General features: G+C 44.7%; 1 protein-coding gene and 1 long non-coding RNA gene across 5 annotated transcripts in view; one reads left to right on the plus strand and one right to left on the minus strand.

Annotated features, from left to right (window-relative positions):
• The window catches only part of SLC37A3 (solute carrier family 37 member 3), a 48,618-nt gene extending 36,918 nt beyond the window's left edge, over positions 1–11,700 (plus strand). For all 3 annotated transcript variants that reach the window (XM_048830828.2, XM_048830821.2, XM_048830852.2), the window contains 6 exons: positions 3,078–3,219; positions 4,372–4,473; positions 5,275–5,322; positions 6,003–6,154; positions 8,149–8,214; positions 9,199–11,700. In XM_048830828.2, coding sequence (XP_048686785.1) covers positions 3,078–3,219; positions 4,372–4,473; positions 5,275–5,322; positions 6,003–6,154; positions 8,149–8,214; positions 9,199–9,291 — 603 coding nt within the window. In that variant the 3' untranslated portion in view covers positions 9,292–11,700. The remainder of the gene's footprint in view (positions 1–3,077; positions 3,220–4,371; positions 4,474–5,274; positions 5,323–6,002; positions 6,155–8,148; positions 8,215–9,198) is intronic.
• LOC142070028 (uncharacterized) overlaps positions 1–17,235 on the minus strand; it is a 41,975-nt gene that overhangs the window by 8,360 nt on the left and 16,380 nt on the right. The gene's annotated exons all lie outside the window — the stretch shown is intronic.

Below are 17,235 nucleotides of genomic sequence, written 5' to 3' on the forward strand. Positions count from 1 at the left end.
CCACTCAAATGACTCCCAGTCTCCTTCCTCCACCAGTCCCAGCCTCTCCTCCACCCCAGCCAGTACTCCTCTCCCACAGCTCCCAGTCACAGTTTTCTCTCTCCCTCCTTCTCCCAGTCTCACCAGGCTCCTTGCCCCCATTCTGCTCCTTTCCCTTCTACAGGTTAAGCTCTTGTCCCCTCTGCATTTGAGTCAGGCAGCTTCCTCCGCCATGCTGCATTGGCGCCAGCAGGGTGGCTCTTGAGAGCACAAGAGAGACGGGCTCCCTGCCCGGTTCTGGTGCCCAGCCCTAACCTGGAGCAGCTGGGAGCTGCAATTGTAAGGAATGTCTGGCTTTGCCTCTCTACCCCTGAGCTGTCGCATGCACGATCCAGTCACACGCAGCAGTTGTGAGGAGATGCAGCATGTTCCATTACTCTGTGGGGATGGCACATGTGTAGTCTGGTCAGTGCTGGGACCTGTGAGGGGCTGGAGTGTGCTCAGTGGCTGCTAACTTTGAAAGGCAGGTACAAACATGGACTTTTTTCCCCCAAAGGCTTATAACTTGGCAGATATTCACAGGAATAGCAAAAGGCCCATCCCTGATCCTGACACACATGCCACCCTCTGTGAAGCATCAACTTCCTGTTCCAAGTGTGGAGCACTAGAACTTTTCAAAGAAATTGTCAGAAATGTTTTTAACAGGGGAAGGACAGAGTGAGTAGCAGCCTTAAGCTGACTCACCACTCTGGCATTTGGTAAACATCCCCACATGGGGCACGTTAGGGAGATACTTGGTTAAGGACACCAGGTGGCTCAGGATACCGGCTGAGAACAGATAAATGCCAGACAGGAAGAGGGAGGGGTAAGCTGGAAGGGCCAGAGAAGCCCAAGATCTCTTCCCTCTCACCTTGTGCCTAGGGAGAATGTATGAACCCTCAGCTGTGGGGAACTTGTTCTGTTTTATTTACAATGTGACTATAGCCCTTTTAGTTGGACTTGTCACTAGCTGTGTGTGAGGACTGTTTGCAGACAGGAATCTAGGGTGAAGGAACCCTGCCCCGTGACAATGGGCAAAACAACCTTGTTCTCACAAATGGCTAAACAATTTTGACCTAAACTTAAAGGCAAAACCCCACTAACCTGAGGAGCACACCTGGCATGGAAGACTTCACTCCCAACGTTAAAGTTTGGCAAAGTTATAAACAACCGAAGACAGGGTTTTATACTGTAACATGTTTGACGGCCTTAATAATAGGTGAGGTGAGCACTGCCTCTGCTTACAGTAACACCTAAAGGCCACAGTGAGAATCGGGCTGCCACTGGATAGGGTATTGTACAGACCCCTCTGTCACTGAGGAATTCCATGTATACAGCTTGGTGAAGTGATGACTAAGGGGAACATAACCACCTTGAGCTGTGTAAAGGCCATGCAGGAAGAGGTCTAATTTTTGGTGGGGCGGGGGGAGGTTCTGGGAGAAATGGGATAAAACGCTGAATGAAGTGGAAGCTGAATATCAGAAAAAAGGTCCTGATGGTGTGATCCAATGGTGGAATAACTCCCAAAGGAAGTAGTGGAAGTCCCCTCACTTGAGCCCTGTAAAATTAGGTTGGTCAGAGTGCTAACAAATACATTGGAGGAACAGTCCTGCATGGCCAGGGCAAAGGACTGGAAGATCAAATTGATCATCTACCTGTGTTGTTCCAGAATTACTTCGTTGCACTAATGGGGCCTTATGAGCAGCTTGGATGTGAGACTGGAAAGTGAATGTGGATGCCTGAATACAAACAAGGATAACTTCCAAGAGATAGATACACTTATAAAGCAAATCAACTTTTTTCCTACTCTGGTTTTCCTCAGTTTTTCCCCTTCTCCAACCGAACAAGTGCAATGGAACTGTCTTTACACTGACAGCCTTCCTCTCGGGTCTCTGGAGATTAAGAATGGCTAATCTCTCAAGCAATCTAGTCAACCATTCTGAAGTGCTTTGTAATAAGCAGTGGGCTTGGTAAGACCCAGTCCTGCTCTACCTGAAGAACTCTTGCTGACTTCAGTGGAAATCCTGCTCAGAGGCAGGTAGGCTTGGGCCCTATAAGACAGGAGGCTTAAAGGGAGACAAGCCTCCATTGTTCCGCTTGCTCATCAAACGCCTGCCGAAGAAGTGGTCTGTGTTCGGAGGCATTTATTTTTATATCAAAATGTCTCTGGCACTAATCAGTGTATCACCTACGTCTCTTACCATATTAAACCAATCTGATCATTACAAATCCACAATCTATCCTCTTGGGTACCTTAAAAAGCTATGGCACTTGCCACTGAGCATTGGAACTCTGCAAACATGGCTCCCTTCTACTGTGACAGTGATGGTCAGCCAAAATAAACATACCTTACACCTGCCCTGAAAGCTGCTGAGCATGGGCTCTGAGCTGCCTGGGAGGAGTTATTTCCACAGGTAAAGACTCCACTGAGAGCGTCCTCCTGCAAGCTAAGGCAAGTTCACTCCCCAGAACCATAGCAAGAGAACCACAGACAGTCTCAGCTGTCAGGAGACATGGTGCTCTCTCATGCATGCCCAGCACTTGTGTCTTGAGCTCTGGGATACAAATGTTTGGGTATTAGGAGGAGTTCTCTGTAGGGTGCTTTGAGAATGTAGCAGTATTCTGAATGGCACACCGTGATGCAGATAAATTGTGCTTGCCATAGTCTTTCTCAGCGTAGTGCACAAATAATGAAGAGCACCTGGCTTGCTTAGTGTCACATGGTTCATCTCCTCCAATCTAGGAGATGAACGAATTGTTTTCCTCTTCACAAGCTTGTGCTTCAAGTGAAGCTGCTGGAAGAGTTGGTGTTTCAAGCCATTGTGTCCAATGAAAAGAACACTAAAAATAGACATCCTGGTTGATTCTTTTTCTCCTCCCCCCAATCTGTCCCTTTGATGTTCAGCATTAGGTTTTCCTGACCTTGCATTCTCATGTGAAATGCAGAAGCACTTACCATGGGCGTTTCAGCTGTGGGCTTATTGGAAGGAGGAGGAGTTGCTACTTGTGGTTTTTCTAATGCTAACTGCTTGCTGGTTTTTTGGCTGTTTTTGTCTTAGTATTCCCTGGCCTATGCCTGCTTGAAACTAGTGAATTACTCCTTCTTCTTCTGGCTGCCGTTCTACCTCAGCAACAACTTTGGATGGAAGGAGGCTGAAGCTGACCAGCTTTCGATTTGGTACGATGTGGGCGGAATCATAGGTAGGTGCAGCAAGCAAAACACGTCTTTCTTTGGTTGCCCAGCTCTTCTTTAACATGAAGGAACCACATGGGCCCAGTGGGGTCTAAGTAACAGTTTACTGAATGTGCCCCGCAAGCAAGGCCTGCTTACATGCACTGCTTCTCTGGCTGCATTGTAAGCCGTAGGATGCAGTGAGTACCACTAGAGAGCTCACAGACTGTTTAAAGGGGTACTACCCTATTTCTGTACAGTTCAGCAATAAGAGCTTTTCTTCATTTGCTGTGAATGTGAGAGTATCCCACTCAAACAGATGTCTCCCTGGTTTCCTGTCCTACTTCCCACCAGAATCCCTGAGCGAGAGGGTAGGCCTGGATTAGGGGTACGTTCTACCCTAGAAGCTGTTTCCACATTGCTGCAAGCAAAGGGCTCAGTTCAGCAGTGCAGTGAGTGGGCACAACTCCATTGTCTTCAATGGAGCCAAGTGCTTGTTTATGCCAGTGGTAAAATCTATCCCTGTGCCTCCTAGCCAGAACAAAGAGAGCCTCTCTTTATGGCTAGAGCTCTGCTATCCCATGTTCACTGTTTCTTGGCTTGGTAAGTAGTCCACTCTGCTTTCCTGCAAGACACTTCTGAGTTTGCTTTGCTGCCTCTCTAGCCTTGTTTACACTAGGATTATTTCCTCATGCATTAACGGCAGTGCAGCTCCACTAGTGATTGCAATGATATCTAGATCTACTCTGAGCAGGGTTAGACAACAAAGTGTTAACAGTGTCACTGGGGTGCCTAGAATCGGTTCTGTGCTCCCACCAGCGGAACAGAGCCATTAATAGGAACAGTAGGAAACTCTAGGAGCCGGCCACGAAGTGTTACATTGCACAGACCTGAACTGCGATTGCAGGAAGGGTGTGTGGGGAAAGGAACGAACAGCAGAAGCACTGACTGGCTACACGCAGAGAGAGCGAGACATAGTAATCAATCCTCGCTACTGTGTCCTGAGCATCCTGATCTGATATTGCCTTGACTGTGTCTCAGGCGGCAGTGAGAGTTTTGCCTACAGTAGAGGTGCCAAAGGTAAAGATAAAAGAAAAGACCCGAATTCAGTAAGTGCAACAGTGTGCGTGTTCCATATGTTAATAGGAAGGGCACGGTGAGCTTTCATTTTATTTTTGCAGGTGGGACAATCCAAGGCTTGATTTCTGATATGCTACAGAAGCGAGCTCCAGTGCTAGTGATCAGCTTGCTTCTGGCTGTAGGGTCTCTCTTTGGATACAGTCGTGAGTATATTTTGCATCAATGTAGGGGGGGACCTTTTGGGCCAGATTGATGGACGCCTGCCAGTTTCTATGCCTTGAACCTGTTTCTGGTTCAGGATATTGCCCTTCAGAGTATATTTCTGGGCCAGTCACACTCTGCAAGGTTGTGTTGCGCCAAGAGATCATGGCGTCTGGGAAGAAGTCTTTCTTCAGATTCTGGTTAACGATGGGGAAAGATGTGGGTTGAGTGCTTGGGTTTCTTTGTGCCAGTGAGGAAGCTGGCATTAGATGTGCTCCTTTGGCTGCATTTTCTAGCATTGCCAACATATCAGAGTTACAACCCATAAAGCAATAATGCTAAGGTGCAAACATCTTGAAAGAGGAAAAGCCAATGGGTTGGTGGGGGCAAAGAGTGAGAGAAGATCTAGGAAAGGATGAGATGTCAGAAGCTCTTAGGCTTCACGCCATTTACAGAAGCACTCCAGCATCTGGCATTTGGAAACAGTCTGTTAGGACAACTAATTAAAGGACACATCTAGGCTCAGCAAAACAGTGGACTTGGGAGCCATCATAAGGTTGAAGATCTCACGTCTCCATATATACTCTCTGGCTGCACCAAGGGAATCCTTTAATTGGGTGACCTTGGGCAGGTTACTTGACCACTCTTTGCCTCTGTCTCCCCATCTGTAAAATGGGGGATGATGAAGCTGATCTCCTTTGTAAAGTGCTTTGAGGTCTACACATGAAAAGCTCTGTATAAGAGCTAGATATAATTATTTATTATTTTATTAACACTTCTCTTTTCTATCTGTCCCCTGGCAGGTTCTCCAAACAGCAAACCCATCAATGCGTTCATCATGGCCATTACAGGTGTGTCATATAAACGCCACTTTCACCCCAAAAGCTGTGTAGACAGAAAAGAAACAGTAACACTGCTGTAAAACCTTACTGTACTCAGGTGTACTGCCTTCTCAGCTAAATGCCGTGGCTGCAACAAGAGTGACCGTGAAGGTCCGACTTGTTTGGTTGTGGGTTTTGGGGTGTTTTTTTTAGAACACCTTTTTAAGAAGTTTTCACAAACAGAGGTGTAGAATAAGGAATTATGCTGCAGACTAGAATAGCTCAGATGGCAAATGTCTCTTGCGTTCTTTACACTATGAGAAGCTGTAAGCTTCCTCTGCCACCAAAGGTGCATACCCGGGAGCTTCCCGTGATGTGGACTCTGTATTAACCTGAATGGGTGAGGGTCCTTGGTTTCAAACACCCATATTTTAGGGATTTCTGTGAATTTCCCCCAACTTCCTCCCTTAGGCGCACAGAGAAGCACATGACAACACGACACCTACCGCTGTGAGGGATAACTAAGCCCGCTGGGAGCAAAGCATTCTGCCCCCTACTGCAACCTGTTCCTATAACTGAGACTTCCATAACATCCCCAGCCTTTGACATGTGGGTTGCAGAAACTCTCTGCCCTGTGAAACTCTTGGGTTGTGCCAGTGGTATCCTCCTTGCAGTGCTATAATTGGAGGATGGTCTTTTGGTGCTTTCAGGATTTTTCATTGGAGGCCCATCTAACATGATCAGCTCGGCAATTTCCGCTGACCTGGGACGTCAAGAATTGGTCAAAGGGAACAGTGAGGCTCTGGCAACAGTCACAGGAATTGTGGACGGAACTGGGAGCATTGGAGCTGCAGTGGGCCAGGTGAGATTACCAGAGAGGGAATGTGCCTTTAAAATTCTACATGGGAGTGACGTGGAGGCTGGCAATGGGGGGAAAGCTTCCAACCCCAACTGAAACATTTCTATTAATCTTTTTTTTTAATTTCCAATGGAAATAGTGTTTTTTAACGCACAAACCTTCTCTGCAGAGTTTGTAATGCAAATATTATGGCAACAAACTTTGAGAATGAAGAAAAGGAGTACTTGTGGCACCTTAGAGACTAACCAATTTATTTGAGCATAAGCTTTCGTGAGCTACAGCTCACGTCATCAGATGCATACTGTGGAAAATACAGAAGATGTTTTTATACACACAAATCATGAAAAAATGGGTGTTAATCACTACAAAAGAATGAAATGCGTTTAGACAGTTCCATAACCTGAGCTGCTGAGAAATGGAAAAAATGTACACTCCATAAATAGTGAAAAGAAATTTGGATTTTTAAATTTATTTTCAGTTTTTAAATAATCTAAGGTGGTGTTAGCAGCCCCAGTGAAGAAATGTATTTACGAAATACTGTTTTTAAGATGAATGTCCCCTTTAAATAGAACATAACAAATTCTTATGTTAGACTAGTTTGAGTGTGATTCTCTTTATCTAGGGCAGACTGCGCATCCTGTAAGACAGGTATCACTTACTTTCATCTTCCACACTGGGTGCTGTTATAGGAATTGACCACGGATTGTTACTGAAGCAGAAGCTGAGGGCATTGGCAGTAGGAACATACTTGTTATGCAGAAACAAAATTCATGCACATGAAAGAACATAGTGCAGATTTTTGGGTTGGGCAGGGCCTGTGATGTAACTGGCCCCATACTACTAGTGAGAGAGAGTGTAACATCATGAAATACCAAGATGTATGTAGGATTGGAGTCCACACCCCCATTTCCCAAAGGAATTAGGGTTCATAATTGGCACTTATGGGTATATTCCTGTGAATATCAGCAGTGCTGATTGCAGGCAGAGAAGAACTTGTTAACTACTGACTGAGGTGGATCTCCCCAGTAAATGAAATGTTCATTCTTTCTCTCTGAAAGATGCTGTCTTCGTTTTCCACATTTAACAGGCGGCTAACACCTTTCAAATCTTATTTGGAAACAAATTTCCCAATGTACCATGCTTCCTGCATCTTCCCCTTTCCACACACATACCCACTTCTTAAGGAGAGTATCATGAAAAGTGGGTCTCTCTTTCTGAAAAGTTCTGCCTGCCACTGCTTCCCTATCTGGGCTTGCAGTCATCTCAGTGGGAATGGCTGCTGTGTCACTCCAGGTGGGGGAATAAGCAGCAGAAGCACCAGGAGTGCTTCCGAAATGATGATCCTGTTTTTGTGCCAATATGCTCAGTAGTAGAGAGGTACAGAGGCCCTTTAAGCAGAGTTGTATTGAAATACTGCATATAAGGGATAATTTCTGCCTTTACTTGAAGATTACAAGGCCCTCTTGAGCTCAGGTTGTAAATCAGTGCAGAAGCTTGAGCATCTTATCTGCATAACAGGGTACTGGAAAGGGTTAACTAGCTAATGCTTGTATAGCTGCTGAAAATACGTGTCCTTTTTAAGTTGTACATCTTCCCAGAGTGTTCAGCTTTTCTGAGGGTATTTATATTCACTTACGTAACTATGTTCTGTGCAATAAAATCCTTTGTTCAGTCTAGTTGAATTGTCACCCCTTGAAGTGGTATTTAGTTTTTCTCCTCACTGAACATAGTTACCTATAAAGCTTCACGCTGGTATCTCTCTTTCACCTATCTTGTATGGGTTTCTATGGAAGGATTAAGGCAGCAAGTCTCTTATTACGCCAGGCAAGGAGCAGCTAGATACTGAAAGAGAGGATTTGTGACTGGCTCTTTTTTCCTCTCTTCAATAAATGCCCACAAACTCAGGGAGATGCAAATGAAAGGGTGACACCAGAAACACACCCCTCACAGTTGTGCACGTGTTGATTATCTAAATATCCTATTTTGTTTCCTTACAGTATCTAGTTTCCTTGATCCAGGACAATCTGGGATGGATGTGGGTTTTCTATTTCTTCATCCTTATGGTAAGAGGTCTTTTCTTCTTTATCTTTTTCACCTGTGTTGAGTCTGCAGCTAAAAAGATTTTCTGAACCCTAGAATAATGAATAATAGGGTTGTTTTTGTGAGAGTTTAAAGTAATGACTTTCACACCTTAAACAGTTTCTGCCACACCCATTAGTTATAATGCTGTTCCCAGAGCTGATGTAAGGCTGGTGCACACCAGGAAGTGTGATCTAAATCAGCCATGGTGATATCGGTTCCTTCCACCAATCAAAAAACAGATGTTGAATTATTATTGCCAAATGAACAAGAATAGATTTTTAAAGCAGGTTTTGTAAGTGATAGAAAGAGAAGCACTTGACATTGCCCCTTTAAAAATTTTTGTATCTGGTGTGCAACATTCATTTTGGTTGAATTTCACTCTAATTTCCAAGTTAAGGTTCTGCCCCCTCCAACTCCACTGTGTGCAAGTGCATTCAGGGTTTCCAAGGAGCTGATAGTGAGCCGGTAATTTGTGGAGCCCTTTCTTTTGGGTTGGTGGGAGGGATGATCAGACATTGAGGGGCCAAAATGAAAGTGCTCTATACGGCTGGCCCAGTATGGTGGCAGCACAGTGCTTCTGTCTAGGAGATCAGAGTTCACATCCTGAGCTGCTCAGGTTGGTAGTGGCTGGGAGTGTTGCATAATCCACTTGCCTCTCCTTTAGGGCTAGAGCTGGGGTGATACCTTGCTTTGCTCTGTGATTCCTTTTTGAACAACTGAAAGAGCTATTTGATAGGGTCCAGAGAGAGCAGTGCAAAGCCATTGAGTCGAGGGAAAAGCCTTCGCTTATTCAGAAGTTTTCCTGAAAGTCTAAAGCCAACTTTTGTCCTTCTGATAGGCAAACTTTGACTTTCCTATTTCACTTCCAGCTTTCTGTGCTTACAAATGCCTCTAAAATGTGTTGGAGGGAAGATGCAGCGGCATGTACATGTGCTAATTGTCCTTCATGCTGTTCCTTTCCACAGACCAGTTCAACAATCCTGTTCATCTCACCCTTACTAGTGAGGGAAATTAGATTGCTCCTGCATGAGAGACACTTGCGTATGCGGACTGGGTGACTGCCACTTCCCTTCAGAGGGACTGTCCAAGGAAAATCAACAACTGGGAGACGAATCAAAATTCTGGGAGGTTTATGTTTGTTTTCTTTTCTCCCTCTCCTGCTCTGCAAGTTTGGACTAATTCAGAATGTCCCACAAGGTTTTGCAGAACAGCCTTTGAGAACTTGCTGTTGGAATACTAAATGCCCAAATGGATTCAGGCCTTCTGCAACATGGAGCTGCTGTTCCAAGATAGAGGAATTAATCAGTTTGGCTGTAGTCCCACCAGAGCCTTTCAAGTCAGCAAGTGCACTCTTTCCTCCTGGTTTGTGGTCCCATTGCCATAACCTATACTGATTATTTCTGAATGTCCTGGCAAGTGTCAGATATTTAAAACCTGAAGATGGGGAGTCAGTCTTACAGTGAATGGTGAGACCTCGTTATGCTGGGGAAACCATAAACCCCACTTCATGAATATTCTGAAGTTCTTTGTTGCTTTGGTTTAGAAGAATGGGCAAAAAGTTTCTTTGAAATCGGATGCGTTTGTGCTGTCCAGGTGTCCTAAAAATACCTTTGCCAAATCTATACACAGATTAATCTCTACTATCCTTGGTTAATCCTCCCATATACGGATAATTTCTCTATCAGAAGCTAACACCATACTTGATCTATTTATTATTATTGTTGCAAAACCCTGCAATTTCTGAATATTTAAGTAGCTACATGTTGTAGAAGAGGGGGATAATAATCTTTTAACACTAATTTTCAAGGAGTGTGGTAAATGTTATAGATCTAACAGTGGCCACTTAGATAGCTTTGAGGATTGGGACTGGGATATAGGTTCTTTTTACCAGTTGGCTGTCAGATCAGTTGTGACCCAAAGTTATTGCTCTCTGCATTTGATGGCTATTTAGATGACACTTCTGAAAAAAGCTGGTATCATCGGTCCTGTTCTCTGTGAACAGTTGACCATTTATCCTTCCTCGGCAGAGCAGACCCAGGATTTAATGAAGTGAGTCTGAACTATTCCACTGCCTTTATATGTGATGCTTCTGGGTTAGGATTGAGGCACATTGGTGGAGTAGTGTGACGAAACCGACACTGCTATTGCCCGGGCTTTACTGACACGACGGACAGACAGGCAGGCTCCAGGGCTGTCAGTCTGATAACTCATTAGAAAAATAGATGCAAGCCAGCTACAAAAGCATGTGATTCTATTCTATGCTTAACACCATTGCCTCTGAGCACCTTTCCATCGTGCATTAAGCAAGTGACTAACATCTGTCACACGTTCGTTAATGAAGTGATCTGAATCGTTTTACAACCTCTCAGCTGCTTTTTATATTTTTTTCTGTCCACTGCCTCGGGTGACTTTTCTTGTATTCACAGAGACACTTTTTAACCATCAAGATTTCTGATCAAATATTTGATCCAATTAATTTCCTGGATGGAAAAATTCTTCCGTAACTGAGAATTTGGGGGTGGGGGGAAGGAACTTTTTAAAAATAGAAAAATTGCCTTTTCTTAAACTTAGTGTACAGCCATTTTTTTTAAATGTCTGAAAGTAAATGTTTAATCATGTGATTAATGTGGAACGTTGTTAGTGCCTTATTGTATTGAATTGTTGCTCAGAGATTGTTTGCTGATCCTGCAGTGCCAGCTGTTTTCACAGCTTCACTTACTGGGAGAACACGGTTGCTCTGTTTCTACTATGGTTTCTGAAAGTCCTCCTCCTTTGTCTGAGATGTTTCCTGCTTTTAGATCTCTTCCTCTCTGCTTTTAGTTAACCTTCAAACAGTCCAGTGGTTGGGGAGAAGGCAACATTAATCATAAGGGACCCATGTTCTTGTCTCTTCTTCCCACCCTTATTCCAATTTTTGCCATTTTAATTCGGGATGATCCTGAGGAGATGCTGTTTGGGGACCTACCTTGTGCCCTCAGCTGATTGGGGGCACTTAGCTTAGTATTCAGATCCCAACCCAGTCCTTAGTCCATTTCCAAATGGAAGCAAACTCCTTGAGATTCATGTTGGTGGCACTGTTTGCCCAGTCTATTACTCATGTGTCTGAGAATGGAGGTTTTGGATTCCAGGCTTTGGTGACTGTTGAGGTGCTGAGTAAGTTCTGAGGGAAATGAAGATTGCAGTCTTCAGTGCAAATCACTTCATGTCAAATTGGCTGCAAACTCCATCTGCACGCTGAGCTGCAGAGCACGTGCAACTGTTCAGAGGATATTTTGGGGCACGGCATATTTATTGCTAATACTTGATTGGCTGTGCATTGTTTCCCCTACCCAAGTCTTAATATATTTATTTTTACACTAGACCCTTTGGCTGGTGTGTTTCCTCAAGCAGTGGCAATGAGAAATGTTTTGATTCTGATAATGTCAAATCAATGTCATCTGAATAAATTATTATTTTTGGTGAACTGATGTGGAATTCTTTTGTGTGCTTTATTCCACTCCACTCGCCCTTCTAAAATCATAAAGTTCATCAAAAGAGCTCTTCCTCCTTTTATGGCTAGTTCCCAGTTACAGGTGTAATAGTGTTGTTGCAGTTGTTTCCCTAGTAGGTAGCTCTGAAGAGCCGGGCCTGCACAGGCCTCGCCTGCAGTGTATGCCTCTTTCTCCTCGGTGTTCTCACTTCCTAACCCTTGCGAACACTTGCAACGAACCCCCATCCCAACTAGAAAGAGGCTACATGTTGCTGTTAGTCAGTTTGGCTCACTTCCTGATCAGTTTCATAAGAAGCTTTGTGAGACTCCCTGCCAGAGGCACTGAGAACAGTAAAAAGAAAAGGAGGACTTGTGGCACCTGAGAGACTAACCAATTTATTTGAGCATAAGCTTTCGTGAGCTACAGCTCACTTCATCAGATGGGAACAGTGTGATGAATGGCCTCTGAGAAAAGCCACACATACCTTTTTTTTTTTTTCCCCTCTGAATGTAGAAGCCCTGTGCTACTCCTTCAGTATTAAACATAACATGTTTGCTGTCCTTGCTAGGCGCCCTCTTTGCTCATTTCTCTGAGCACAAACCTGAACTCGCCCTGGCTCCTGTCTTTAGATGGACACAGTGGGGAGCTGTTTAATTGTGCTCTTGTTTCACAGCACACTGTAAAGTCGGATTTGGGTGAGACCTTGGCTTTCTTGAGACACCCAGAGATCATGGTCATGGGCCTCGCCCCTCACTACCTACAAGAAAACTATATAGCAGTAATTTTTCTAAAAAAGTCGTGATTATCTCATTTCTCCCTCTGCTTCCATGTTTCTGTGAATGACTAGGATCAGCATATCCTAGCCTCTAGGTACTCTAAGAAAACTTTCTTTCGCTTTAATGCACTGGAATGCCCTGGGTCTATGTGATCAGACACGGCACATTTCTTAGCTGGATATCATCTGCCATTGCCATCTCCAATATGGTAGGAACCTGATTTTGCCTTAACCACTGGGGACCTATAAAGATCCTATGTAATGTATTTTTTTCTCCTGAGTTTTTGCGGAGAACCTTTGCTCTAAAGGGGAAAGTGCACTTTAAATATTCTCCTTCAACCCATGTATCCATTTCCTCTTAATCTCCCTTCCCTCCTCTTCCCTCCCCCCCACCATTAAAACATCTGATCCTTTTAAAATGGCCTACTATTCTCTGAAAACCTGAAATACAAGCAAGATTTACAATTCCTAGACACTTCTCTGGTGGTTGGATTCCTGGTGTGACCAAGTACACTGAATGTGCGACCTTTCTCTGTCTCCTAAGCTTAGGGTAGATTCATCTATATGGTTACTACAATATTGAGTAAGAATTGGGAAATTGATTCTGAATGTTCTCTTGGACTCCCATGCAGCCAGTGCTTCTCCCAAGAGTCCATGTGTTAGAGTACTGATTCCAGAGTCTCTGTGATTTGGCAAATGCCCTTTGAGGATGCTACAAAAGGAGGGGTGCCTATGAAAACCATTGCCACTGTGAGTTCCAGCGTTTTCATCAAAGTCCACTGATGCTAGTGGACTCTGTTTTGTCCTTCCAATCTATTTCAAACTATTCAATAGAGAAGGAGGGCTTCTGTCTGAGATCAGTTTAGTAGGGTTCCTACATAGTCTATCTTCTTAGGAAAAGCTGTTTTATTTCAAGTAGTCTGAATGTTAATAAGCACTTGACAGACAAGTAGCTGATCTGGTATGGCAAATTCTGCATTCAGACCCTTGAATTCCTCTGTGCGCTGTCCTTGATCAGCCATCTATCCAGACCTGGGAACAACATGTGAACACCACCCAGATTCTCATCCCATATGGATTTAGGGTGACCAGTTGTCTCAATTTCATAGGGACAGTCCCAATATTTGGGTTGTTGTCTTATAGAGGTGCCTATTACCCCACCCCCTGTCCCTATTTTTCACACTTGCTATCTGGTCACCGCATATGGATTCATCCTTAGAAGCATATAAGTGGCCCTCAGATCCAGAGCATATAAGTCCTCTGCCTTCTTACAAGAACAGGATTATTCATACACAGTGTTTAAAACTTCTCTTTTGTAACCTATTGGTTGAAGTCTCTGAGATTCAGGATGGGTTGTAATGCTCTGGATTTTTGGACTCCAGATGCAGCTGGAAGAAATCCTGTTCCCCTTATTTGTCCCCAGTGGCACAGGTTCACTGGCTTTTTCAATCTGGCAGTGAACCTGTGACGGGCTTTCCGAAACTATCTCTTCCTGATATTGCTGATCTCAAGTACATGTCTGAGGGGAGCAACGTGTCTTCTCAAAGCTAGATGCTTATATGCATCAAATAGCAGAGTAATGGTTACAGAAGTTCTTACCCCAGATTTGTTACTGTGGGGAAGAGAGGTTCTGCAACTGGATGGAGGTTTGGGGATGTAATGGTCACAGGGGTTGCTGCTCTCTCTGATCTTTACTCTTACATCAAAGCATTCCAATACATCTGCTTGGAACTGGTCTGGTCTCCTACTCTTCATCTCTCCTACTTCATAACAAGCACAACACATGAAAGCAGGTGACTGCATTTTCAGTCACTGGCGTGTGAAGAAGCAGCTGTACGAGGGACCATACAGGTGAACGTGTTACTGGAGTGTGGTGTTGCAATGATATTAGCCCCAGCAATTAGTAAAATTAGAGGTACATGAGGTCCGCAAGCCCCATTTTGGCTCTCTTGGAAAGTGTAATGGAGCACAAACTCTGAGGTGGTAGGCACAGCAGCATAGCTCTTTGTATCTAGTGTCATGTGCATGCACCTACACAAGATTTTTCTGGGGTGGGATGTACTGCTTGATAATGAGGACACCTTTTTATACCACTGCCTTCTCTCTCGAAGCTCATGCACCGGCTGTTCTCAAAGACTGATTTCCCTGAGGAAGGGAAGATGTTGTTAAAGCGTGACTGCTACTAAAGTAGCATCCAAAATGTGTTAGATGTTGTCCAGATATACAGGGCAGATGGTCCCTGCCCCAGTGAGCTTAAAATATTCAGGCCGGTTCATGTTTCTGCCCTACTACTAAATACGCAGGTCCAACTCCAAATGCATCCCTATTGTAAGGCCCTTGGATGAATTTTAGTCCACAGCCTTTTTCTTCCATCCTCCCCGCACTACGTTGTCAGGCTGCCTGGGAAGGAACCGGCACATCCTGTACTAACAAAGTGAACGTTGTAATGTAATCACGGTGTGAGTGATGAAGGATGTATTCCTTCTGATAGGATGTGGATTGGAGCCCAAGGTGACTTTGAAATTGCATAAATTCACACTCAACTTCCCCAGAGAATTAAAAGGGGGCGAAAAAAATGTGCTAAATGAAGTGTCGGAAGTAAATACATTTACATAGTATGTGCTAATAAAGCATAAATATTTCCATGGTGAGGAGCCTCCTTCAGAGCCCAGGATAGTATCTATGTAGAAACAATGTGTTCAAATCAAGTAGAAAAAAACCAAGATTGTTTAGGTGAGAACATTTTAGTTTGGCTCTATAGGCCACAATCCCAACTCAATGGTCCCGGAAGATGGGTTAGTGACCCGCGATGTGGCCCATGCAGTTTAGTTGGCCTCTTGGTAAAATACATTCCTTGCTCACTTAACAGGTGAAAAGGAGGAGGGGAAAGAGCCTTTACTACAGAAAACAAAGTTGCTCTCTACCGGTCAGACTGATCTGCTGTTGAGAAATGTTTAGCTGGCATTGCCTGCACTCTGCAGCAGTGGTCCCAGCTGTATTAATTCCTTTTAAATCTATCCTTAGTCCAATTTCCTGAGCCCTCCCCCATTTATAACCTTTGGCAAAGTGGTTTAACTACAGTAAATCCTCCCTGGGATGCTTTCCTTTGCAACTGTTACCTTCAGAATCTCCATCTGAAACTGATGCATGTTTTTTGTTTTGCCTTTACAAAGGGAGAAGAATGTTGTCACCTCCCCGTTTGCCTGCAAAAACGTGCGTGGGTGGCTGGATCGGATATGTGTAGCGTCAGAGCAAAGTATTCAGACTGTTAGACGTTACTAAACACAGGGTGTTTGCCTCTCCTAGTGCCTTCATCCCATGATCTTAACATGCCCTGCAACCACCCTGTGGATAAACAGGCACAGAGTAGTTGGGAGAGTTGGCCAAGGCCACACACTGAGCTAGGAACAGAATCCAGGAGTTTCAACTCCCCCTCCCATGCTCTAATCATCAGACAATACAACTACCCTACTGTCACTAGAACTACAGAGCCATAACCCAGCCTGCAGCTACTTTACACTGCAGACAGAAGTCTGTGGTGCAATCATGTGACAAGCCTGAGATGTCAAGAAGAGAAGACTATCTTTTTTACCAGAAAATCTGGCCTACCCCAGCTGTTTAAATTACCAGTCCAGGGGGCTTTCAGGTGTGGTCCCTCAGCTCTCTGAATGGCAGTGTTAGAGAGCGCTGCAGAGAAAACACCAAACTTCTGGATGGGAATCCTTCATCTGAGCCATTTCCCTCTGGCTGACCAAGGCGCAATGGTAATAGGATCTGGTGAGAGCTACCCCGCCAGTCCTTTGCAACCAGAAGGGAAGGGCAATGTGAGGCCTTTGAAGGCAGGGGGAGGGAGGATCTCACGGAAGATTTTCCCCTCGACCAACAATCTGCTTCAGCTCTCGTACCAGCACTGGGGTTTTGGCTGTCCTGCTGGCAGCTGGGCTTTACTGGCTTTGATAGACTCAACAGTAGAGCGGAGAGTGAAATGGTAACTGTATTCAGAAGAAACACCTCTAATTCTTATAGGACATTTATACTTGTTAATGCAACAGTGCTGTTTACACTCAGAAAAATGCAATTGTTTTAAGTGAGCATTTTACAGCTTCCTTGAGGAAGTGGGGTCCTGGGGAGACAGCACTGGCCTGGGCCTCAGAAGGTCTGGGTTCTACTTTCACAGACTTCCTGGCCAAGTTGCATTGTTGCTACATGCCTTGGTTCCTCACCTATAAAATGGGGATAATACTGTTCTCTTCCTCCTACCCTTTGTCTTGTCCATTTAGACTAATCAGTTTCTTTCTAGGTGGGGTACAATTATGATCCCCATTTCCGTAGCATTTGGGTGCCTCACAATCTTAATGTACTTCTCTCATCTCTCTGTGGGGCAGGGAAGTGGTATTATCCCTATTTTACAGATGGGAAACTGAACCCAGACATTTAGTGACTGACCCAAGGTCATATAGGCAGTTACTCCTGGGGGAATTCTGCACCACTGTGCAGGTGCAGAATTTATATCCCCCGCAGATTTCTTTGCTTCCCACAGAAAAATGACTTTCTGACGGGGAAGCTAGGGAAGCCACAAGAGCAGTCATGCGACCCTACACAGTAGTATGTTTTGGGTGCCCAGGGCAGCCGGCAGAGAGGTTAATCACTGTGGGGCAGGGGGCCGGACTGGGGAAGACCTGGCTGATGGCTCCTACCCTGTCGGGATCAGCTGCTAGTCCCAGCTCAGCTGGGGATGATGGGACTTCCTCTTCCCA

Source organism: Caretta caretta, chromosome 1 (genome assembly GCF_965140235.1).
Source record: "Caretta caretta isolate rCarCar2 chromosome 1, rCarCar1.hap1, whole genome shotgun sequence".
Taxonomy (NCBI): Eukaryota; Metazoa; Chordata; order Testudines; family Cheloniidae; genus Caretta; species Caretta caretta.